Here is a 25,030-nt window from a genome sequence, read left to right on the forward strand (position 1 = left end):
CTTTTCAAAAAAAGTACCTATGTAAAAGATTTTTGGGGAACACCTGCGCAGAGGTGACAACATGAATGAGATTGGCTCTGTGGGTGTGGCGAGGAGAGACATGAGGCTGAGCTGGGTCCTGACAATACTGTCCATTTGCCTCAGTACCCTGGCCACAGCCCCAAGCCGAAGGCAAACAGAAGCTGCAGATTGATGTGAAAAAATGTGTGGGCCACTGTCCCATCAAGTCTAGAAAGGGAGATGTCTTACACATGCATTGCACAGCAAAGCTAGAAGATGGGACAGCAGCCTACTACAGAACCAGCCCTTTGTTTTCTTCCTTGCCACTGGCCAGGTCATCAAGGGCTGGGACCAGGGGCTGCTGGGGATGTGTGAAGGAGAAGAGGGGAAGCTGGTGATCCCATCTGAGCCAGGGTATGGGGAGTGGGAAGCTCTCTCAAACATCCCAGGTGGAGCAACCCTGGTGTTTGAGGTGTTGCTGCTCAAGACTGAGCGATGTTCAGAACTGTAGCAAGTTGCTGAGGGTTAGGAAGCCCCTGTCAGGGACCAGACTGCTTTAAAACAAAATAAACAAACAACTTTTAAGCCCCCCCCAAGAATATAAACAAAAACATTTTGAGGGAAACTGAAGAGATGGCTTAGTGTTAAGACCACGGACTATCCCAGAGGACCCAGGTTTAGTTCCCAGCACCCACATGGCTTCAGTTGCAAGAGATCTGATGCCTTCTTCTGCCTTCCTAGAGCATTGCGCTCACGACATACAGACATACGTGCAGGCAAAACATGAATACAAAGAAAATAAAAATAGCTTTAGTGAAACAAAAAAAAAAAATAATAATGTGGGATAGATTTGGGGAGTTCATTAGTCTGAGGCAACTGAAAAACCTGTTTCCAGTGTGAGTGTCTTAAGACACAAGGATTTCATCTTCTCAGTGAGCATCATGTTTCACCATGGGAATTTACTTAATGTTTCAAAGGTGTAGCAGTTACAGATTAGAAGGACTGTTACTTGGTGAGTTGTGTTTTATGTTAACTGTCTGTGGGGGTTTAGTCAACACTAGAATTCTAAGATTGCTAAGTGTTGGATTCTGAAGGGAGTAGGAGCCCCATTTACTATCAGAATGACTGTATTTTTTCTATGTAATTTTTCTGTACTATTTCATATCAGGCAGAGTTCAGATAGTGGGAAGACTCGGACCAAACTGACAGTAGAAGAATTGAAGGCCTTTGTCCAGCAACTCTTTAGTCTTCCATGTGTCATCAGCCAAACTCGACAAGTAAAGGTGAAACATTAATCTGTTTTGTTTTGTTAATGAGCTTCTGTTCCAACTTAGAATTATATGTTTAGACTGGTGTTTGGTTTTACTTATTCCTTTTCCTCATATATATGTTATCTAAGGTTACTTATTAGGCAGTCTTTTGGCTTTCTTTCTTTCAAGTTATTTTGTCTGTGTGTGTGCACCTGTGTACCAAGTGTGTAAGGTACTCGTAGAGGCCAGGACATCAGACCCCCAAGAACTGCAGCTACAGATCGTTTTTATCTTCGATGTGAGTGCTAAGACTCAACATGGGTTCTCTGGAAGAGCAGCCAGTGCTAGTGCTTTTAACCACTGAACCATCATCTATCCAGCCCCTTAGCTTTATTTAAAAATCCTGAACTATGACCAATTTAGAATTATTATTTATACACATTTTGGGTCCGAGCCCCCATATAACCCAAATGTATTTTAAATGCACTGTTAATAAAAAGAATCAGGGGTGTAGTGATAAGTTACCAATAACGTACGAGCTTTTACAATCAGGCTTTGGCGTTTCTTGGACTATTATTATTTAATGATCACATAGAAATCTTTTTTTTTTTTTTTTTAGGGCTGGAGAGATGGCTCAAAGGTTAAGAGAATTGACTGCTCTTCTAAAGGTCTTGAGTTCAATTCCCAGCAACCACATAGTGACTCACAACCATCTATAATAAGATCTGGTGTCCTCTTCTGGCTTGCAGGTGTACATTCAGGCAAAACATTGTATACATAGTAAATAAATGAATCTTTTTTTTAAAAAAAAGCCTTTAAAAAAAGAATTTATTTTTATTTTATGTACGTTGGTGTTTTGTCTGCATGTATGTCTATATGAGGGTATCCCTGGAACTGGAGTTACGGACAGTGATGTGGTTGCTGGGAATTGAACCCAGGTTCTCTGGAAGAACAGCCAGTGCTCCTAACCACTGAGCTATCTCTTCAGCCCCTGATCACATAAAAAAAATTTTTTTTTGGCCAGGCGCGGTGACGCACGCCTTTACTCCCAGCACTCAGGATGTAGAGGCAGGTGGATATCTGTGAGTTTGAGGCCAGCCTGGTGTACAAAGTGAGTCCAGGACAGTCAAGGCTGTACAGAAAAAACCCTGTCTCGAAATCCCCCCCAAAAATATCTTTAAATAAAAAAATTTTTAAATAATTTCTTCAAATTACATCCGATTATTATCCCTTCACTTGTATCTTCCTGTTCTCACCTCTCTCCCACATAAAAATCTTAAAGGTGGCCAGGCAGTGGTGGCCTACACCTTTATCCCAGTGATAGGAAGGTGTAGGCAGGTGGATCTCTGAGTTGGAGGCCCGCCTAGTCTACAAAGCAAGTTCTAGGATATACAGAGAAATACTATCCTTTTGTTGTTGTTTTTGTTTTTTGTTTTCTGAGACAAGATTTCTCTGTGTAACAGCTCTAGCTGTCCTGGAACTCCCATTGTAGAATCGTCTGGCCTTGAACTCACAGAGTGAGGCCTCTGCTTCCAGAGTGTTGGGATTAAAGGCATGGGCCACCACACCTGGCTAAAGATACCCTGTCTTAAAAACAAAAATTAAATAAAGGAGAGGGGAGATAGAGAAAGAAATTAGTTACTAGGTAACATACTTAAGATTTTATTATGTCTGGGGCCAGGACAGCCAGGGGGCAGCGCTAGAAAACCCATCTCAAAAAAACCAAAAAAAAAAAAAAAAAAAAACAGAAACAAAAAGGATTTTATTATGTCTGATTTTTTTTTTTTTTTTTTTTTGGTTTTTCGAGACAGGGTTTCTCTGTGTAGCCTTGGCCATCCTGGACTCACTTTGTAGACCAGGGTGGCCTAGAACTCACAGATATCTACCTGCCTCTACATCCTGAGTGCTGGGATTAAAGTGGTGCGCCACCACGCCCGGCCAGTGTCTGAATATTTTTTGTGCTATTCTGGAAAGATTATAATAGGGCTTAAAGGCCGGGCGTGGTGGCGCACCCCTTTAATCCCAGCACTCAGGAGGCAGAGGCAGGTGGATCTTTGTGAGTTCGAGGCCAGCGTGGTCTACAAAGCAAGTCCAGGACAGCCAAGGCTACACAGAGAGACCCTGTCTCGAAAAAACAAAACAAAAAAGAGGGCTGAAAATTGATAGTTTGCCACTATTTCTTGCATTTGCTCTTTTTTCTTTTTCTTTTTTTCTTTTTAATAGTAGTGTTGAGAGTTGGGGATCAAACCCAAGGCCTTGCACATACTAAACAAGTATTCCATAAGTAACTGTATGCTCAAACAAAATTCACTGTTTATTTTTGGTCTGTTTTTTACCTTTTCAGAATCTGCTGGATGATGTAGAAGAATTTCATGAACGTGCCCAGGAGGCCATGATGGATGAAACCCCAGATTCTTCCAAACTCCAAATGTTGATAGACATGGGCGCTAGTCTCTATGTGGAACTACCTGAGCTGCCTCGGCTGAAGCAAGAGCTACAGCAGGCTCGGTGGCTGGATGAAGTAAGACTAACCCTGTCAGATCCACAGCAAGTCACTTTAGATGTCATGAAGAAATTGATAGACTCAGGAGTAGGCTTGGCACCTCACCACGCTGTGGAAAAGGCGATGGCTGAACTACAAGAACTCCTTACAGTCTCCGAACGATGGGAGGAGAAGGCTAAGGTCTGCCTGCAGGCAAGGTGAACACATTTTGTCTCTTTAATAACTTAAGTAAAGGGGTAGGGAGAGATGTCTCAGTGTTTGGGTGTGCTGGTTATGTCTGGCTTGGTGGCATACACCTATACTCGGCAGACAGAGATAGGCAGATCTCTGAGTTCGAGGCCAGCCTGGTCTCCAAAGAGAGTTCCAGGACAGCCAGGGTTACACAGAGAAACTCTGGCTCAAAAAAAACAAAAAAAAGAGCATTGGTTGCTTTTCCAGAGGACTCAGTTTCAAGTTTCAGTACAGGCAGCATATAATTGTCTGTAAAATTAATCCTAGAAGATTTTGATATCCTCTTTTCACCTCCTTCACTCCAGGTACACACATAGTGGGCACATAGATATATGCAAGAGAAAACACTCATACACATAAAATAATAAGTAGAATGAGATGGAGGAACAAAAAGCCCATTTCATCAGCTTACATTTGTCTTGTGCCTTCTTGACTAATCACTAGTTATCAAATGAGCCTACATGTAGAGAGTTTCAGATATGTTCACACTCTTGTGTAGTGGATCTTGTTAAGTAACTACAAATGATAGGAAATAGTATTGTTTCAGATCCATGTTGTTAACACAATTAGAAAATCAGAATTATGAAATGCTTCTTGATGGTGTAGAGTGCTGGCTTAGCAGCTAAGAGTGCTGGCTATTCTTCCAGAGGCTCTCTGGTATGACTCTTAGCACCCACATGGTGGCTGACAACTGTCTGTAACTTCAGTTCCAGAGGATCCAAATGCAGACATACACACAGGCAAGACACTAGTATAAGCATTTGATAGGAAACACTTGAGGTAGCTTCATAGTTTTAAACAAACTGTTTAACTAAACAGTTAAAAGGAGCCCCATGTAGTCTGGAAATTGAACTCAGGACCTTTGGAAGAGCAGCCAGTGTTCTTAACTGCTGAGCTATCTCACTAGCTGCTGCTGCTGCTGCTGCTTCTTCTCCTTCTTCCTCTTCTCCTCCTCCTCCTCCTCCTCCTCTTCCTCCTCCTCCTTCTTCTTCTTCTTACTACTACTACTACTACTACCACCACCACCACCTTTAAGTCTTTTTTTTAATTGCTCACTTTACATCCTGATCATAGCTCCTTCCCTCCTCTCATCCTGATCCCACCCTCCCTCCCTATTTCCCCCATATCCCCTCCTTTACTCCCCAGAGAGGAAGAACCCCACCCACCCACTCCAGCATATCTAGTCACATCAGGACTCAAGGCATCCCCTTCGCCTGTGTCCCAGCAAGGCAGTCCTGCCAGGGGAAAGTGCCAAAACAGCAGGTAGCAGAGTCCATGTCAGAACCAGGCCCCACTTCCCTCACTAGGGTATCCACATAATGACCGAGCTGCCCATCAGCTACATCTGTGCAGGGGCCCAGGTCCAGTCCATGCATGGTCCCTGGCTGGAGCCCCAGTTTCCACAGGCCCTCATGGGCACTGGTTAGTTGGCTCTGTTGATCCTCCCATGGAGTTCCTGTCCCTTCTGTGTCCTCCATCCTTACCCCACTCTTCCTCAAGACTTCCTGAGCTCCACCCCATGTTTGGCTGTGGGTCTCTGCATTTGTTTCCATCAGCTGCTGGGTGATGCCACTCAGAAGGCAGCCATACTAAGCTACCATCCGTAAGCACAACAGAGTATCATCAATAGTACCAGGGGTTGGCTGTCTTCCATGGGTGGGTCTCAAATTGGTCCAGGCACTGGCTGGACATTTCCTCAATCTTTTTCATCTCTGGTCCTACAAGATGTACAAGTTCTGGGTCAAAGTTTCTGTGTCTAGAAATCATCATGTCTAGTTAAAGGGTGTCCTCTTCAGTCCTCATGACCCCTGCTGTACTAGGAGTTTCAGCTGGAGTCACCCTCATATCCTCCCTGGAGCCTAACCTGTCATAGGTTTCCAGCTTGTCACGGAGAAGCCCCTGCCTAAGGTTTCTCCTCTCTCTGTAAGCCCTCTGTCCTCTCGCTCCCACTCACTCCAGGTCTGATGTTGACTCTCATTTCTCTCCATACTTGCTCTCTTATCATGTTCCCTCTCTTTAACCACTTCTGAGTCCTCCTTGTTACTTATCTTCTTTTGGTCTGTGCATTGTAGAATGGTCATAATGTATTATATGGCTAAAATCCACGTATAAGTGAGTTCATACCATGTGTATCTTCCTGGGTCTGGGTTACCTCACTCAGGATGATCTTTTCTAGTTCCATTCATTTGCCTGCACATTGCATTATTTCCTTGTTTTGTGTGTGTTTGTGTGTTTTGTTTTGTTTTGTTCTTGAAGCTTGTCATCGCCTATATTTGATTAGTCACTAAACTCTGATTTTTACTTCAGTATGTTTTTGTCTGTCTTTTAAGTCTATTGCCACTAACCTACTTATAATATTCCTTATATTTTTTCTTGAGTTTTGTAATGTGTTTGTGGAGTACTTACTTCATATCACATACTATTTCTACACTGTGAGGACAGCAGTGAACAAGACCCAAAAGGTTCCAATTCCCATAGAGCTAATATTTTAGTGAGGAGAGAAAGTGGGTAAATGAATTTTATTTTGTTTTTGTTTTTTTGAGACAGGGTTCCTCTGTATAGCCTTGGCTGTCCTGGACTCACTCTGTAGATCAGCCTGGCCTTGAACTCACAGTGATCCCCCTGCCTCTGCCTCCCAAGTGCTGGGATTACAGGTGTGTGCCATCACACCCGGCCTGGATAAATGAATTTTAGATACTTAATGCCTTGAAGAAAAGAAAAGGTGGTGGTGTTTGGCCAAGTGATGCACTCAGGAGGCAGAGGCAGGTGGATCTCTAGTGAGTTCTAGGCCAGCCTGGTGTACAGAGCTAGTTATAGGACAACCAAGTCTACACAAAGAAACTGTCTCAAAAATCTTTCCCCCAACAGAGGTCGTGTCATTGCTTGATTTTATATCTAGTCTCATCTTTTGCCATTATTCTTGCATATTTCAAATAGTGATTCACATCTTCCACCCCAGTCCCATTTCCTCAAGCATTTCATCCTCTTTCTTCATACTTTGTCTATTTATTTCGTTCCCTCGTCCTGTACCATCTGTGATATATTTCTTTCTTTTTTTTTTTTTTTTTTTTTTTTCTGTGATATATTTCTACACTATGCTTGTCACCACCATTGTTTTTTACTGTCTTATTTTAAAAGGATAAGAAAAGTTAGGATCATTTTATTTTTAAGAAGCCTTCCTTCACCTATTAAGTCAATGAAATACTCCTATTTTGCTTTTGTTTTATTGGTTTTTCTGAGACAGGGTCTCACTGCATATCCCTGATTGGCCTAGAACTTGCTTTATAAACCTTGAGCTTAGAAAAATCCACCTTCCTTTGCATCCTGCATACTGAAATTACGTGTGTGTGTGTGTGTGTGTGTGTGTGTGTGTGTGTGTGTGTGTGTGTCCATATATGTTCCTACTCTATTTGATGACACCTTTCCTTTACCATTGTGCCTATCACCACAACTCATATGTCCTTATTAGTAGTCCTCTTCCCATGTCTGGATGTGGTGGCTTACCCTAGGACTTGAGAAGTAGAAGCTGAAGGATAAAGAATTCAAGGCCAACCTAAGCTATATAAGAACCTTTCTACACACACACACACACACACACACACACACACACACCCATGAAATCATCCTTCCAAGTTTGAAAATACTTATGAGTTAAAAAAGAAAACAAAACAAAAGTCACTCTGGCTCATAGACAGTCTTCAATACCTGGAATGCCTCCTGACATGGAATTCATGAGTGGTGAGACTTCCCATTGCTACATAGTGGATGTGTGGGACTCAGGATTCTGCATGTGTTTACTGCCCAAATTCTTATATTTCATGCTCACTCATACTCCACATGTTCCCTGCATCCACCACACTATCTCCCATCTCAAGCAGAAGCTGCCAACTTAACAAAGTTTGTCTGTACTTTTTTCCCCATTACATAATATACTTGTTTAGCACCTTGGTCAAAGCACTTTAAATTTTCTAGGAAGAATTATTTACTACTGTCTGTGCCTATGAGCCTAAAGTAATTTGTTCCTAGTTTCCAGTGCCAGTATAAGTCCTAGATTTTAACTAATGAGAATGAGGTCTTAGTTTTGTTCATCAGTGAATAATTACATATTAATGAATGTAGTTGAAGGAAAGTAGATAGCCAGCATTAGTGGTTTCTGTTCTATTGCTCCCTGTATTGTTAGCCATGCCCATCTCTGATCATTGCAGGTAGTGTAGAGAGGCAGAGTAGTAGTAAAAGGAGCCTGGAGCCAAGATCATTCTGATTCAATACATCATGTGTGTCTTGTACTAAATTCAACTATTTTATGAGAACTCTAGTGTTGTCTGTAAAATAGAAATAACAATGGTAGCTTGGTAGCTGCTTTGTTTGCCTTATGGGAGTGTGATAAGAAATAAGTGAGTTCGCTGGGCGTGGTGGTGCATGCCTTTAATCCCAGCACTCGGGAGGCAGAGGCAGGCGGATCGCTGTGAGTTTGAGGCCAGCCTGGTCTACAAAGTGAGTCCAGGGTGGCCAAGGCTACACAGAGAAACCCTGTCTCGAAAAACCCAAAAAAAAAAAAAAAAAGAAAGAAAGAAATAAGTGAGTTCATGAATATGAGTTACTTAGGCATTATAAAATGCTATTTTAGTTCTTTCAGTAATTGGACTTTTACTTAGTATCTTACTGTTTTATTGTTCATTTAGACCTCGGCACAGTATGGCAAATTTAGAAAATATTGTGAATGAAGCCAAGAACATTCCAGCCTTTTTACCCAATGTGTTATCCTTAAAAGAAGCCTTACAAAAGGCTCGTGAATGGACAGCTAAAGTGGAAGCTATTCAGGTAAAGAAACATTCAGATTAGCCTACCTATCAGGTAAATGCCTTCTCAAAAACAAATTGTATAAAACTTACTTTATTAGAATAAGTATAGTAAAGTAAGTGTCTGGAGCTCACCTGTTCTTTCCTCTGATTTTACTTTATTTTTTATAATGTTTAACTTTTTTTTTTTTTTTTTTTTTTTTTTTTAAGATTTAGTTATCATTTCTACAGTATTCTGCCCACACATGTGCCTGCCCACCACAAGAAGGGTCGTAAGGCACCATGTGGTTGCTGGGAATTGAACTCAGGACCTTCAGAAGAGCTGACGGTGCTCTTAACCTCTGAAACTAACTCTCCAGCCCTTTCCTCTGATTTTAAAATTCAGAATAAATAATAAATATTTAAAGGTTACTAGTTTTAGTTAAGAAAGTTGATGGAGTTTGGTGTTCTCCCATCTCAAGTTGAAACTGCCAACTTAAAAACAAAATTTATCAGCCGGGCATGGTGGCACACGCTTTTAATCTCAGCACTCGGGAGGCAGAGGCAGGTGATCGATGTGAGTTCGAGGCCAGCCTGATCTACAAAGTGAGTGTAGGACAGCCAAGGCTAACATAGAGAGACTCTATCTCGAAAAACCAAACCAAAACAAAACAAAAATTTCTCAAAAAAAAAAAAAGCATATATATATACACACACACACACACACACACACACACACACACACACACACACACACACACACATATACATACATACATACATACATACATGGTGGCACATGCCTATAATCCCAGCACTTGGGGAGGTAGAGGCAAGCAGATCTCTGAGTTCAAAGACAGCCTGGTCTACAAAGTGAGTCCAGGACAGCCAAGGCTACAAGATAAACCCTGTCTTTAAAAAAAAAAAAAACAAAATTTATCCATACTTTTTTCATTTTCTTTCATTAGATAATGTGCTTTTTTAGAGCCTTGGTCAAAGCACTTTCAATTCATTAGGCAGAATTATTTATTGTCTGTGGCTATGAGCCTAATTATCTTTCCTGTAAGCTGGTTTATTGGCATAGCAGGGGACAGTTGGGGAGCAGTGTTTACACAACATTGAGACAGCAGAGTCTCAGAACAAGGATTGCAACCAGATATGGGGCTACAGAAATCAGCACAGTAACCTTATGCATACACTTCTCTTTGGTAGAGTGCTGATTCGGAGATTCTAAGTGAACAGGTCTTTTACTAGGACAACTCTTCAGGTTACATGACTTGTAGGTGGACCTACAAGTTATTCTGTAATCAAGGGACAGTAGTTTGACACCAGAGTAAGTAAGTAAGTGAAAATATTATTTGTTGACCCTGTCACTATCTGAGCACTTTTATTTATATCTTTAGCTAACTCTTTTTATTCTGGTACCTTAGTGCTTTATGCCAATATGGTGTTTCATAATAACATAGTATATTATTACTTAAAATCACTGTTTATGTATTCGTGCCTTAGTGTATGTACATGTAACACATACATGCAGAAGTTCACAAAAACTAGAAGAGTGTATTAGACTTCCTGGCCCTGCAGTAATAGGCTGTTGTGAGCTATCATGTAGGTGTTGTTAACTGAGCCTGGGTTTTCTGCATGAACAGAAAGCTCTTAATCATTGAATCATTGCTCAGGTCCCCAGTCTCTGAGTTATTATTTTAAAGAATTCATAGATTTATTTGGTTATTTTTTTGAAACAGTGTTTCATATAGCCTAAGCTGCTTCAAATTTGCTATGTAGCTGAGGTGAGCCTTGAACTCTGACTCTACCTCCTATCTTCTGAGAGCTGGGATTATAGGCATGTACCACCATTTCTGGCATAAATTCATAGACTTCCTGTTTTTATTTTCCCAGATGTATCAGCATATCTTTCAACATAAAAATTTTAAGCAAGTATATCAGTTACTACACAAGAAATAACCTTTTACTAGAATGTAGTATAATGGTTCTGAAAACAGTAGTGATTTTATAACATGGAAGTACTAACACACCATGAATTTGGGAGGAAAATAGTTCTTCATAGCTTTCATTGTATAACATAAGCAGTAGGTGGTTGTCCAGTCTAAGATACTGCTTTTAAAATATGTCCGTAAAAATTTATTTGGAGTTGTAATGGTAAAATGGATTTCCACTTTATAGTAAACATTCTTCCATTGTGACTTTATTTATGGGGCATGAAGTAATGGCTCAGGGTTAAGAGGACTTACTACTTCTTCAGAGGACCTGGGTTCAGTTCCCAGCACCTACCTGGCAGCTCAGTCATCTGTAACTCCAGTTCCAGGGGACCCAGCACCTCTGGACTCTGAGCACTCACATGCTACACATACATACAGGCAAGACAGCCATACTCATAAAATTACAAAAGATTTTTTTTGCATCTAGTAGCAAATTCATTCTTCATTTCTAATTACATTTATATATTTCTGTTCTTCACCTTGTCTTTTGAAATACTTTTTTTTTTTTTTTTTTTTTTTTTTTTTTGTGTGTTTGAGACAGGGTTTCTATGTGTAACAGCCCTGGCTGTCCTGGACTTAGTTTGTAGACCAGGTTGGCCCCAAACTCACAGAGATCTGCCTGCCTCTGCCTCCCAAGTGCTTGGATTAAAAGTGTGCGCCACCATGCTCGGCAATACTTTTTATCTTACCGCTGCCTTTATTGTTAAAAGAAAATTTTTGGTAACTTGTTCATTCAAAAACTTAATTCTTTGCTGGGCGATCGTGGCACACATCTTTAATCCCAGCACTTGAGAGGTAGAGGCAGCTAGGTATCTCTTGAGTTTGAGGACAGCCAAGGCTATGCAAAGAAACTCTATCTTGAAAAAAAAAACAAAACAAACCAAACAAACATATGAAGTCCTTGGGAGGCAAGTGGATATCTGTGAGTATGAGGCCAGTGGGGCCTACAAAGGGAATTTGAGTCCATCAAGGTCTACATAATTGAGATACTGTCTCAGAAATAAAGTAAATTTAAGTTTTAATTTTTACTAACCTTTTCTGTAGAAAATTTGAAATGAAATTCATTAAAGAGATCCAATTACAGGGCCAAGCATGGCGGTGCACACTTTTAATCCCAGCACTCAGGGGGGAGAGACAGGCTTATTGCTGTGAGTTTAAGGACAGCCAGGGCTACATAGAGAAACTCTGTCTCGAGAGAAAGAGGGAGAGGTAGAGAGATGGGAAATTGGGGGTCAGGGGTAGCCAATTGTTTTATTTAGAAAAAAACACTAAGACTGAGGATGTCCCTAAGTGGGACCAGTGCCTGCCTAGTGTACAAGGCCTGGGTTCCATTCCCTTTTTTGTATTTAAAAAAAAAAATGTTAACATTAACTGAGTTCCTCCAAGTATATTGCCAGACTCCATTGTTTGTGAATCTACTTTTTCCAGAGTGGCACCAACTATGCTTACTTGGAGCAGCTTGAGAGCTTATCTGCTAAAGGACGCCCTATCCCTGTGCGTCTTGATGCATTGCCTCAGGTGGAATCACAGGTAGCAGCAGCTCGGGCCTGGAGAGAACGGACTGGGCGGACCTTCCTTAAGAAGAATTCGAGCCATACATTGTTACAGGTAAAGAGAAATGCACGTGTATGCTTCAGTGCTCTGACAGAAGTTGGTAATAAACCAGTACCTGTGAGGTGTTGGTGAAAGGTTCTTTCAGTTACATTAGTCTTCAATATGACTGACTTAGCGTTAGGTAGCGTTAAATGTCAAGTTGAAACCTGGAGTGGTTTTTTTGGGGTTTTGTTGTTTTTGTTTTTGTTTTGAGACCGGGTTTCTCTGTGTAGCCTTGGCTGTCCTGGACTCCCTTTGTAGACCAGGCTGGCCTCGAACTCCACAGCAATCCGCCTGCCTCTGCCTCCTGAGTGCTGAAACCTGGAGTTTTAAGCAAACTTTTTTTTTTTTTTTTTTTTTTCATAAATCTGTGCTGTATCCAGACAAAGCAGCCAGCATATATTGTAACCTCTGTTATTAGACTTTACTGAAGAATATTATCCCTCAAAGACAAGTTTAATATCTTGAGCAGTTGAACATAGTAGTTAAAGAAGATAGACTGGAATTTCAACCTTTATCCTTGGTCAAGTTGTCCCTTGACTGAGTCTATTTCTCTTACCAATAAAATCTGGGAAGTGATATCTGCTGTGTACAGGTGTGAAAATTTAATTAGATAACATACTTGGAGCTATGGTAGCTGAGGGAGGAGGATCGCCACAAATTATAGGCCAGCCTGGGCTAAAGAAGTAGGATCCTGCCTCTAAAACATTAAAGACAAATAAATCAATTAGGTACCTTGGACATGGCGAATGTCAAGTGTTTTCAATTTTTTTTTCTAAACAAGAGTTATATTTAAAATTTTGCAGGTGCTAAGTCCACGAACTGATATTGGTGTATATGGAAGTGGTAAAAACAGGAGGAAAAAAGTAAAAGAAATAATAGAAAAGGAAAAGGAGAAGGACCTAGACCTTGAGCCTTTGAGTGACTTAGAAGAAGGACTGGAGGAGACCAGAGATGCAGCCATGGTGGTAAGGAGCTACATGATGGACCTTGAATTTGCTTTCTGAATGCAAAATTCTGTGAAGATGTTAACAGGTTTTTAATGTTCATTTACGTGAGGGAGAGAGAGAGAGGGAGGGAGAGAGGGAGGGGAGAGAGAGCGCACGCAAAAAGTTTGCTATTTGTTCTCTTCCCAAAAGGGTTTTTATTTCTACCTTTTGGGGGCGGGGTGGCAGGGTGCTGCTTTTGGGAATTGAACTTAGGATCTCATGTACGGTCAAGTGCTATCTCACTGAGTTATATTCCCAAGCTCCACATTTATTCCTTATTGCTCTTCTAGTACTTACGAGGTACTCCATAGAAGTAGTCCATACTTTACTGAGTAGTTTTATTCGTTTTGTGGTCTTAGAATTAAATGTGGGTGTCGTGACTCCTAGAATGCTCTACTGCTGAGCTGTACACTTTGTCTGCTCAGCAGTCGTTCACTGTTAAGTATTTTGCTTGTTACTAAGCCTTTTCTACTATAGGTAAGAAAATGAATTTCCTAGTATGGCCTCCTCTTTTCATCTCAAATATTTACTATTTATTTGTGGCAAGAATATTTAAAGGCATCTTTTGGTGGTCTTGAAATAATACTTTACATTATTACTACATGGATAAAAGCTACTCTTAAATGTACTTTTAAAAGTAGCCCTTTTTAGCCAAGCATAGTGGCGCATGCCTTTGATCCCAGCACTTGGGAGGCAGAGGCAGGCGGATCTCTTGAGTTCACAGCCAGCCTGGTTTACAAAGAAAGTTCAGGACAACCAAGACTACACATAAAACCCTGTCTCAAAAAACCGAAGGGGAGAAAAAAAGAACACAGACTAAGAAGAGTGGGCTTATTAAGAGCCTGAGAAGTAGAATGAAAATAAAGATTAGTAAGGGAAATGCATAATTGAAGGGAGTTGTATACATGCAACAAACTATATATATACTATATAACTTAATAAGATTCTGTCTATAAGTAACCCAAATTTGAGGCCACAGAAAATGACCTTCCATTATAGAGCCTGCCTAGTAAGTCAATCTTGTTGGCAAATAGAACTGGAAATTATTGCACAACTGTTTTGGACCTACCAGCAATTTTAAAAGAAAATGTGTTGATGGTATGCATCATCTTTAAGTTCTATTTGTTATTTAGTGGGTTAAAATGACTTTTATAAGATACTGTTCTAGTAAATCATTGGGCTTTGTTTTGTTCCGAAATGAAATGAAGATGTCTTCCAGAGGAAAGAAAGAATGTATATATGAACAGAACTTGCCCTTGAGGAATGGTACACTAATAGTTCCTATTTGTGTCATGCTGGGTATTGGATGAGGCACTTTGGTATATTATTGTATTTAATCCTTAAAACAATAAAATGTAGTTAGCAAGCCTGTACTTTTCAGAAGACTTAAACCCAGAAAAGTTGTGCTGCAGATCAATGGTCAGCAACTCCAGTAGCCAGGCTTGTTACCTAGGCTGCTTGATCTCAAGACACACCCTCCTTATACTGTCCCCTATAGAAAGTACTATGATATGTCGATTTCACAGAGGAGAAATGTTTGTGTGGAAACTGGAAGGAGAACCCACATGTCAGGAAATTGCCACTGGTGGTGTTTAAAGTACAGGCAGTACTTACTTATGATGCTGGAACTTTGGAGAAACATCCCTCAGCTTGAGCATTTGCTACTTTGTGGGTACTTTAGAATGACTCCCTTTTTTTGGTATTTTGAGACAGGGTTTCTCTGTGTAGCCCTGGCTGTCCTAGACTAGCTTTGTAGACCAGGCTGGTCTCGAACTCACAGCGATCCGCCTGCCTCTGCCTCCCGAGTGCTGGGGTTACAGGCATGCAGCACTGTGCCCAGCAGAATGACTCTCTTTAATTAAATGCTTGTTGTGTACAGGTGGCAGTTTTCAAAGAACGAGAGCAAAAGGAGATTGAAGCCATGCATTCCCTCAGAGCAGCCAACCTAGCCAAGATGACAATTGTGGACCGTATAGAAGAAGTGAAATTTTGTATTTGCCGCAAGACAGCCAGTCGGTTTATGCTACAGTGTGAGCTCTGCAAAGACTGGTTCCATAATAGCTGTGTTCCCCTTCCTAAATCAAGTTCCCAGAAAAAGGGATCCAGCTGGCAGGCTAAAGATGTAAAATTCCTTTGTCCTCTTTGCATGAGATCTCGAAGGCCGAGGCTAGAGACTATTTTGTCACTTCTGGTATCCCTTCAAAAGTTGCCTGTGCGGTTGCCTGAAGGAGAGGCACTACAGTGTTTGACAGAACGAGCCATGAGTTGGCAAGATAGAGCACGGCAAGCCTTAGCCACAGATGAGCTGTCCTCTGCCCTGGCCAAACTCTCTGTGTTAAGCCAGCGTATGGTGGAACAAGCAGCTCGAGAAAAAACTGAAAAGATTATCAGTGCAGAACTCCAAAAAGCAGCGGCCAATCCAGACTTACAGGTGAGCTTCTAATTTACCCTTTTGTTTTATGTGGTAATGTTTGTCGGTGTGTGACTGGTAAATTAAATGTATTTAACCTATTGACTTAGGTAGGAAAGCAACTATAATTTGTTAGCAGTTATATGATCCATAGCATCTTCCTCCTTCTGCGTACACAGCTTTGCTTTTCTTCCTTTAAGTAAAAATTCAAGTCATTTTAGTGAAATACCATCTGAAAGTTTTCACGTAGATTAGAGCACATTTATTTTCTGCTAACTATTGAAATCTTTAGTTACATTTTGTTGGTGTTAAGCATACATTGATTACCTATGTTTGTTTAGTCTGTCTGCTCACCTTTGTTGTTTAGGGACACTTACCTAGTTTCCAGCAGTCTGCTTTTAACCGAGCAGTAAGCAGTGTATCATCTTCCCCCCGCCAAACAATGGACTATGATGATGAAGAAAACAGATTCTGATGAAGATATTCGGGAGACATACGGCTATGACATGAAGGTAATTACAGGGAGAGGATAGGGATACGTATCTGGTGAGTTCTATTTTAAAAATAGATGACCATCGATATTTGAGGACTAAGGGTGGAAGAGAAGCCTAGTCATACATTTGTATTGAGTATGTGGTGACAGCAGTTTTTCAAAATTTAAAGAAAAAAAAACTGAAACTTTAAAAAATAATTTACATTTGTGGTGAAGTACCCCTGGGCTTGGTGGCGCACACCTTTAACCCCAGCTCTCAGGAGGCAGAGGCAGGCAAAGAGGCCATCCTGGTCTAGCCTTGGCTGTCCAGGATCTCACTCTGTAGACCAGGCTAGCCTTGAATTTACAGAGATCCTCTTACCCCTGCCTCCTACATGCTGGAATTAAAGGTGTGCACACCACTGCCCTATTTTAGTGTAGTTTTAATTGGTATTTCTCTAATAGCTAATTATGTTAGAACTTTCATGAGCTTCTTACTCTATGGGCTTCTTTGAAAATGTTTATTCAGTTTATCTGTCTATTGATGAATTATTTGTTTCTTTGGGTAATTTTGTTTTAGAGTTCTTCATATATTTCCCATTATAATCCTCTCAGATATATGACTGACAAAGATTTTCCCCCATGCTCCTCTCTGTTGTTTCCTTTGCTATGCACAGACCTTTTAATTTTAGCCAATCACTTCTTGGTATTATTTTCTTGGTGATTGAAGACTTATTTAAAAATGTTTATCTCTGACTATATCATGAAGTGATTTTCTTGAGTAGATTCAAAGTTTCATGTCCTATATTAAGGTCTTTCATTCATTTTGAGTTTGTTTTTGACAGGATATCCAGTTATCTCATTTGCTGAAAAAGCTGCTTTTTCTTCAGTGTTTGTTTTGGGCACCTTTGTGAGAAATCAGAAAGCTGTAACTGCGTGGGTCTGCTGGGTTCTATATTATAATGTTAGTCTTGTCTCTTTGTACGCTAGTATTGTTCATCTTTTATTACTGTGGTTCACTGTTTGTTTGTTTGTTCGAGACAGGGTTTCTCTGTGTATACTTGGCTGTCCTGGACTAATTTTGTAGACCAGGCTGGCCTCAAACTCACAGAGATCAGTCTGCCTTTGCCTCCTGAGTGCTGAGATTAAAGGCGTGTGCCACTATGCCCAACTATTACTGTGGCTCTTTAATATACTTTGAAATCAGGGTTGATGCTTCCTTTGCTCAGAAATATACTTTGGCTACTTGAGGGCTTTTTATTTCTGTGAAGGCTGCCTTTGGATTGCATTGAATCTGTAATTTTGGTAATTTCTACAATATTCTATTGATTTATGAAATGAGAAGTTGTTTTGTCTAGTGTCGTGAGGTTTTTGGTTTTTTGGTTTTAACTTTCAGTGTAAACGTTCTTAGTATGTTTGTTATTGGGATATAGAAAAGCTAGTGATTTTTATATTTTGATGTATATGTGTATATACATATTTATGTGTGTGTGTAGGTGTGCATGAAGGCCAGGAGTTGATAGGTTCCTTTGTTGCTTTCCATTTTTTGTTTGCATGTAAGTTTGTATATGTTGTATGTGTGTTTACCTATGTATGAGTGAGAGTATGTGTATGCATGCTTGTGTGCATTTTATGTAGAGGTCTGAGGTTGATATTAGGTGTGTTTTTCTGGGCCAGTTTCTTCTTTATTTGTTGGTACAGTGTCTCCTGTTAACTCTGTGGCTCTCAGATTCCAGCTAGTTAGTTATCTTGCCCCCAAAGATCCTGTCTGCCTCCAGGACACAGATAGTTGCCTGCTCAGGTTTTTCATTTAAAAACTCTAGTCATCACACTTTTGCAGCAAGCACTTTTATCCACCAAGCCATCTTCACAACCTGGGGCCAAAAAGTCCCGGGGCCTTTCTGTCTCTGCCTCCCCAGTTCTTAGTGTTCAGGTGTGCTGCCATATCTGGCTTTATTTTTCTGCCTAGGTACTGGGATCCGGCTTGAAGTTTTTTGTTTGTTTGTTTTGTTTTGAGACAGGGTTTCTCTGAATAACAGCCTGGGCTATCTTGGACTCACTTTGTAGACCAGGCTAGCCTGGAACTCACAGTAATCCATCTGCCTCTGCCACCTGAGTGCTGGGATTAAAGGCACGTGCCACCATGCCCAGCTCAGACTTGACATTTTTGTTTTTATGCAGCAAGCATGACTGACCCATCTCCCCACCTGAAGCTAGTGATTGTTCTGTTGATTTGAGAGAGAGAGAGAGAGAGAGAGAGAGAGAGAGAGAGAGAGAGAGAGAGAGAGAGAGAGAACTTTGCCTGCAGAGAGAGAGAGAGAGAGAGAGAGAACTTTGCCTGCAGTGCACCAAATGTGTGCCTGCCACCCACAGAGGCTAGAAGAGAGGATCAGACCCCTGGAACTGGAGTTACAGATAATTACAGACTACCATGTACGTTGGGAATCCGGTCCTCTAAAGGAGAGCAAGTGCTTTTAACCACTGAACCAAAAATTTTGTGGTGTTGTCTTATATGTATGGAAATAGGTGTGTGGGTATGTGTGCATGTGTGTGGATCCACAAGTCAACCATGGTATGGCTTCTCAAGGAGCCATCAGCCTTATTTTAAGTTTTAAAAATCACATTTGTTTTCATATACATACTCATTCCCTTGTGACACATGTATAGAGATCATAGGACAACTTGTGGAAGTTGGTTCTTTCCTTCCAATACAATACATGGCTCTTGGGAATGAAACTTGGGTCATACTTGACAGCAAGTATCCTTACCAGCTGAGCTGTCTTGCTGCTCTACCTTGTTGTAGTCCATTCCTTTCCTTTTCCTAGCCAGCCTGGAACTCCATATCTAGACTATGCTAGCCTTGAACTAAGTAGAGATAAATCCACTTCCCTCTTCTGATTTTATTTGGGGTTTTCTTAGTGAGCAGTACTCTCTTGATAGCTCAGTGCCCAATACCACTTAGAGAGAAGACAAATCTCTATGATTAGACAAATTAGACATAGAAATACAGTTATTGGCCAATTACTACCACCAGAGGAATGAAAATGACCAAGATTTCCTAATTTTTGAAGTTAAAATTATTAAAGTGATAATGAAAAATTAGTGAGAGGAAAAAAAATTCCTTGGAGAATCATCTGAGACCTAACTAGAACTGTCAGAAATGTATAATTTGTATATTGTCATTCAAGTTCATCATTGTATTACACAAGAGAAGTTGGTACGGTTGTAGGTTTGAAAACCTTTGGAAAAGATTGCCTGTCTTTAAAAAGTCACATTTGAACTTTCCTTCATCTTCTTAAGTCCATTTTGTATTTCTGTTAAAAGGTCAAGAATTACTAATTTGGGACTAAAGAGATGGTTCAGTGGTCAAGAGCACATACTTCTCTTGCAGAGGACATGAATTTGTTTTTCAGCACCTACATTGGATAGCTCACACCCAGCTCTAGGGAAAGCCAATATTTCTGACCTCAGTGGGTACCTGTTCTCACATGTACAGTCACACACACACACAATTAAAAATAAATTCTAAAAAATGATTATTAGTAGTAAGGATGTTTTTATGGGCAATAGATTCATTCCAGGAGGTAGATTACTCTTTAAAAAAGATTTATTTATTTTATGTGCATTGATGCCTGTATGTATGTCTGTGAGGATGTCAGATCCTCTGGAACTGGAGCGACAGACAATTGTGACCTGCCATGTGGGTGCTGGGAATTGAACCTCGGTCCTCTGGAAGAGTAGCCAGTGGTCTTTACCCCTCAGCCATCTCTCTAGCCCTTGGAGGTAAATTATTTAGTTGTACTTTTGTACCTTATCTTTGTGGATTATTTTTTGCTTGACTTTCCCTTTTGGGCTCAAGTCATTAAAGCTGTTTTTGGTGTGCAGGAGGGTGCCAGGTTGATATTTTCTGTATTATTTAATATTATAGTTAATTCTGATATCATATTTTTATCCAAAAAGTGTCTTATATCAGAAGTTTATAGCCTGAAAACCTTCATTTATAGTTTTTTGTAGACTAAGTGGTTATAATTCTAACATCTCTTTGTTCTTTAGGATACAGCCAGTGTGAAGTCCTCTAGCAGTCTGGAACCCAACCTCTTTTGTGATGAAGAGATTCCCATCAAGTCTGAGGAAGTGGTCACTCACATGTGGACAGCACCTTCATTCTGTGCAGAACATGCATATTCTTCTGCTTCTAAGAGTTGTTCTCAAGGTATTAGTTACTTTTGGAAAGGTGTAGAATCTGGGCGTATTGGCACATGTTTGTAATCCAAGCACGTGGAAGGTGCAGGCAGGAGAGAGAGCCCAAGAGCTCAAGTTAATTCCTGACTAGATAGCAAATTTGAGGCCAGTGTAGGCTACATGAGACCTTGTCTTTATAAAATCAGAAATGGGCCTGGGAGGTGTTTCAGTACCAGCCATGCAAGTTTGACAACCTAAGTTTGATTTCCAGATCCCTCATAAAAATGCAAGATGCCATGGCATACATCTATAATCCTAGTGCTGGTGTAGTAAGTCAGCAGTGGGGATAGGAGATTTGACTGGGAGTTCTCAGGCCAGCCAGTCTTCAGTAAACACCACAACGAGAAAAACAATAGGTCCCTCAACAAAGGATTTGGAACATGCTGTGGTGCATGTGTACCTGTCCTCATGTGCGCACACACACATATAAATAAAAAGGAAACAAGGGTTGGAGATGAAGTTCAGTGGTCGAGGATTTGTCTAGCAAGTACAAGGTCTAGGTTTGGTCCCAAGCCCTAAGACAAAAAAAAAAAAAGAAAAAAAGAAAATGTATTTAGTAAGTAAGGTAAAACAGATGGAAAAGACATCATATTACTGCACATTGTCATTTCCTCTTGAATACATAACCTGGTTGTCACTTACTAAGAGAACTTGAAAACACTATTGTGGTTGTAAAAAGCCGAAATCTGTTTTCATTTTCTGTAATTGGATGATAGCCTGAAAAGGTAATAGAATATAGAGTCCTAATTAGGGAAATTTTTACAACTTGCATGATCACGTGTCATGTTTGTATGGACTCTCGGTCAGACCTTTGCTTACCCTCTGCTTGATTAGCACCAGCTGTTAAGGAACTCATTGCTGCTTAAGACTGTTCATACTGGCCCTGGATATTCTTTTATTTTGTATAGATTTTTCTGTTTTGTTTTGTTTTTGTGTTTAGAGACAGAGTCTCAGTCTGTAGCTTTAACTGGTCTAATTCCCTTTGTGTAGCCTCCATTGGCTTCAAATTTACAGCAATCCTCTAGCATCCGCTTTTTTATTTTTTTTTTTAATGGTTTTTTGAGACAGAGTTTCTTTTCTCTCTGTAGACTTAACTATTCTGGACTTGATTTGTAGACCAAGCTGGCCTTAAACTCACAGAGATCTACCTGCCTCTGCCTCCTGAGTGCTGGGATTACAAGTGTGTGTGCCACTGTACCTGCTTAGACTTCAGTATTTGTTTGTTTGGTAAGTTCTTTTTGTTTGGTTTGTTGTTGGGGTGGTGGGGGTGGTATTAAAGGTATGCACCACCATGCCCAGCTGGGTTTTTCATTTTTGTCTTAAGTTTTTTGTTTTTTCCATTTTTCGAGACAGGGTTTTCTCTGTATAACAGAGCCCTGGCTGTCCTGTAATCTCTTGTAGACCAAGCTGGCCTCGAACTCACAGAGATCCGCCTGCCTCTGCCTCCCGAGTGCTGGGATTAAAAGTGTGGGCCACCATGCTCGGTGTGTATGAGTGTTTTGTCTTCTGTGTACATGCCTGGTACCTGATGAAGAGGGCATTGGATCCCCTCTGTGATGGGACTCTGTGTCTTCTGCAAGAACAACAAATGTTTTTTGTTTGGTTGGTTGGTTTTTTGTTTGTTTTCTAGACAGGGTTTCTCTGTGTAGCCTTGGCTGTCCTGGACTTGCTTTGTGAACTCATAGTGATCTGCCTGCCTCTGTTTGCGGAGTACTCAGATTAAGACCATACGCCACCATGAGCAGCAAGAACAAATGTTCTTAACCACTGAGCCATCTCACAAGTCCCAGGTTTTAGTAATTTTGATGCTAGGAAGGTCTTTCTTTAGGCGAATGCTTTCTCGGTGATGTTCACTTTTCTTGTGCCGAGAGAAAATGAGTACTACTTTATTTTACTCCTGGAATATCAAATTATTTTCTCTATGAAAAATTTTTAGGATTTTATGGATCATTATATTATTATCATTATATTATTGTCTGTTTATTAGGAAGATAAGTGTTTCTATAGCTAACGTCATAATTTTTCTGTATTATATAAAATGGAGAGAACATGAGTTGTGTTTTTATTTTTTTGAGGTAGGGCTTCTCTGTGTAGCCTTGGTTGTCCTGGATCAAGCTCTGTAGACCTGCCTCTGCCTTCTGAGTGCTGGGATTAAAGGTGTGTGTGGGTGTGTGTTGGTTTTTTGTTTTTGTTTTTGTTTTTTTCCTCTTTTAAAGCAACATGCATAAAACCCTATTTTGTATGAATAAAATGAATTAAGTTATATAAATTTACTATAGAGGGGAGAGGTAAATTTTTTCTTAACATTTACTTTTTAAAAATTCATATACCATTTTCACTTCTTTGCTTTATTTCTTGTTGTCTTGGGGAAAAGGATCTAGCACTCCGAGAAAGCAGCCTCGGAAGAGCCCTTTGATTCCCAGGAGTTTGGAGCCTCCAGTATTGGAATTGTCTCCTGCAGCGAAAGCCCAGTTGGAAGAACTCATGATGGTAGGAGACCTCTTGGAAGTGTCTCTGGATGAGACACAGCACATATGGCGGATTTTGCAGGCCACACATCCACCCTCAGAGGACAGATTCTTACATATCATGGAGGTATGACTTCATACTAACTTTATTAGGAATTTATCATGCATATTTTCCTTAGGAGCACCACAGATACTGGCAAAGGGATGGCTGAGTGGACAGTAGTTTCAGAGTCTTGTTCTCTCATATGTACTTCCTTGTTTCCTTTATTGAGATTCTTTGGTTTTTTGAGACAGGCTTTCTCTGTGTAGCCTTGGCTGCCCTGGACTGGCTTTGTAGACCAGGCGGGCCTTGAACTCAACAGGGATCTGCCTTCCTCTGCCCCCAAGTGCTGGGATTAAAGGCGTACACCAACATGTGGGCTGGCTCTTTATGGAAATTCTATGTAATAATTCTTTTTTTTCTCACCCCCCACTTCCCACTACTGGGAACAAGTTTCTCTTTGTTGTCTTGGCTGTCCTGGAACTCACTGTGTAGACTAGGATGTTCTCAATCTCAAGGAAATCCACCTGCCTCAGCCACCTGAGTGCATGCATTAAAGGTGTGATCCACTACTGCCTGGCCCAGTAATTCTTTTATTTCTACTTGAAAGAAGGAAGAATTAAAAAAGTTTAGCCAAGTATTATGGTGAAGGCTTTAATCCTAAAACAGGGGAAATGGAGGCAAGAAGATCAGGCATTCAAAGTCATCTTTGGCTCAGCCACACAAGCCCTTGTCTTAGAAACAAAAATATCAAGCAGTTTAGGGGCTGGAGAGATGTTAAGAGCATATATATGCTCTACATTGGTTCCCAGCACCCAGGTTGTGTGGCTTACAGCCACCTGTAACTCCAGATCCAAAAGATCTGAAACCCTCCTGTACTCTGAAAGTCCCTATACTCACATGCATATACCCATACAGAGACAGACAGACAGACATTAATTTAAAATATCTCTTCTTTTAAAATCGAGTAGTTCTATAACAGGTATCTTAGTTAACTGGGTAAATGTTCTAATTTTTAAAAGGTAGTGCTGAGGAAGTGACTCAGTGAGCAAAGTGTTTGCTGTGCAAATATGAAGACCAGAGTTTTGCATGTACATATTTTTTTTTAAGTATAGCTGGACACAGTGCCACATGCCATTAGTTCTCGCACTCAGGGAGGCAGAGGTAGGTGGATCTCTCTGAGTTCAAAGCCAGTTGGTCTACAAAGCAAGTCCAGGACAGCCAAGGCTACACAAAGAAACCCTGTTTCAACCAGCCCCTAGCCCTCCCACCCCCAGACAGTCAGTGTTCTTGGTGGCCTACCTATAATCCCAGTTTGTGGGAGGCAGAGGCAGAGTATCTTTGCAGTAAGCTGGCTAGCCATGCTAGTCAAAATGGTGAGTTCCATGTTCAACATGAGACTGTATCTCAGATTATAAGGTAGAGAGTGATTGAGGAAGATACCTGAGGTTAACATCAGGCCCCCACACACGTTGGAACTTGTATACACATACCACATGCACTTGAACCTGCATGTGTGTGCGTACATATGCACCCAAAGGAAAGAAAAGGCTAGGAGTGGCTAAGTAGAATCGGATGAGTTGGAAGGGAGTTCACACTCATGTACTACATTTGTATTAGCAGTTTAGTCTTGTTTTGGGGGGTTTTTGTTGTTGTTTTTTGTTTTGTTTTTTCAAGACAGGGTTTCTCTGTGTAGCCTTGGCTGTCCTGCACTCGCTTTATAGACCAGGCTGGCCTTGAACTCACAGCAATCTGCCTGCCTCTGCCTCCGTAGTGCCCGGCTTAGCAATTTATATTTCATAATGATGTTTTTACATCCATGATCCCTTTTTATCATGCTAGGATTATAGACATGATCAATCCATTTCTGATTGGGGTTGCTATTGTTTTCTACTCTTTTTTCTTCATTGAATATTCTTTCTGTCTTTCAAAGAGGTCACACTGTGTCACCTTGTCTGTCTTTGACTTCAACAAGATCTACTTGCTTCTGCCTCTGGAGTTCTGGGAGACTAAAGTTGTACAAAACCACAGTTAGCTTAATCAGTCTCTTACTT

The 25,030-nt window shown here is 40.7% G+C and overlaps 1 protein-coding gene and 1 pseudogene across 1 annotated transcript in view; both read left to right on the plus strand.

Annotated features, from left to right (window-relative positions):
- Positions 1-25,030, plus strand: part of Kdm5a (lysine demethylase 5A) — a 78,323-nt gene that overhangs the window by 44,862 nt on the left and 8,431 nt on the right. Inside the window, 10 exon segments of the mRNA XM_051155258.1 lie at positions 1,169-1,283; positions 3,595-3,950; positions 8,667-8,805; positions 12,191-12,370; positions 13,162-13,323; positions 15,224-15,775; positions 16,122-16,217; positions 16,219-16,266; positions 20,280-20,439; positions 22,843-23,063. Of these exon segments, the coding sequence (XP_051011215.1) occupies positions 1,169-1,283; positions 3,595-3,950; positions 8,667-8,805; positions 12,191-12,370; positions 13,162-13,323; positions 15,224-15,775; positions 16,122-16,217; positions 16,219-16,266; positions 20,280-20,439; positions 22,843-23,063 (2,029 nt within the window).
- Positions 101-587, plus strand: LOC127197372 (peptidyl-prolyl cis-trans isomerase FKBP2-like; annotated as a pseudogene).

Source organism: Acomys russatus, chromosome 13 (assembly GCF_903995435.1).
Source record: "Acomys russatus chromosome 13, mAcoRus1.1, whole genome shotgun sequence".
NCBI lineage: Eukaryota > Metazoa > Chordata > Mammalia > Rodentia > Muridae > Acomys > Acomys russatus.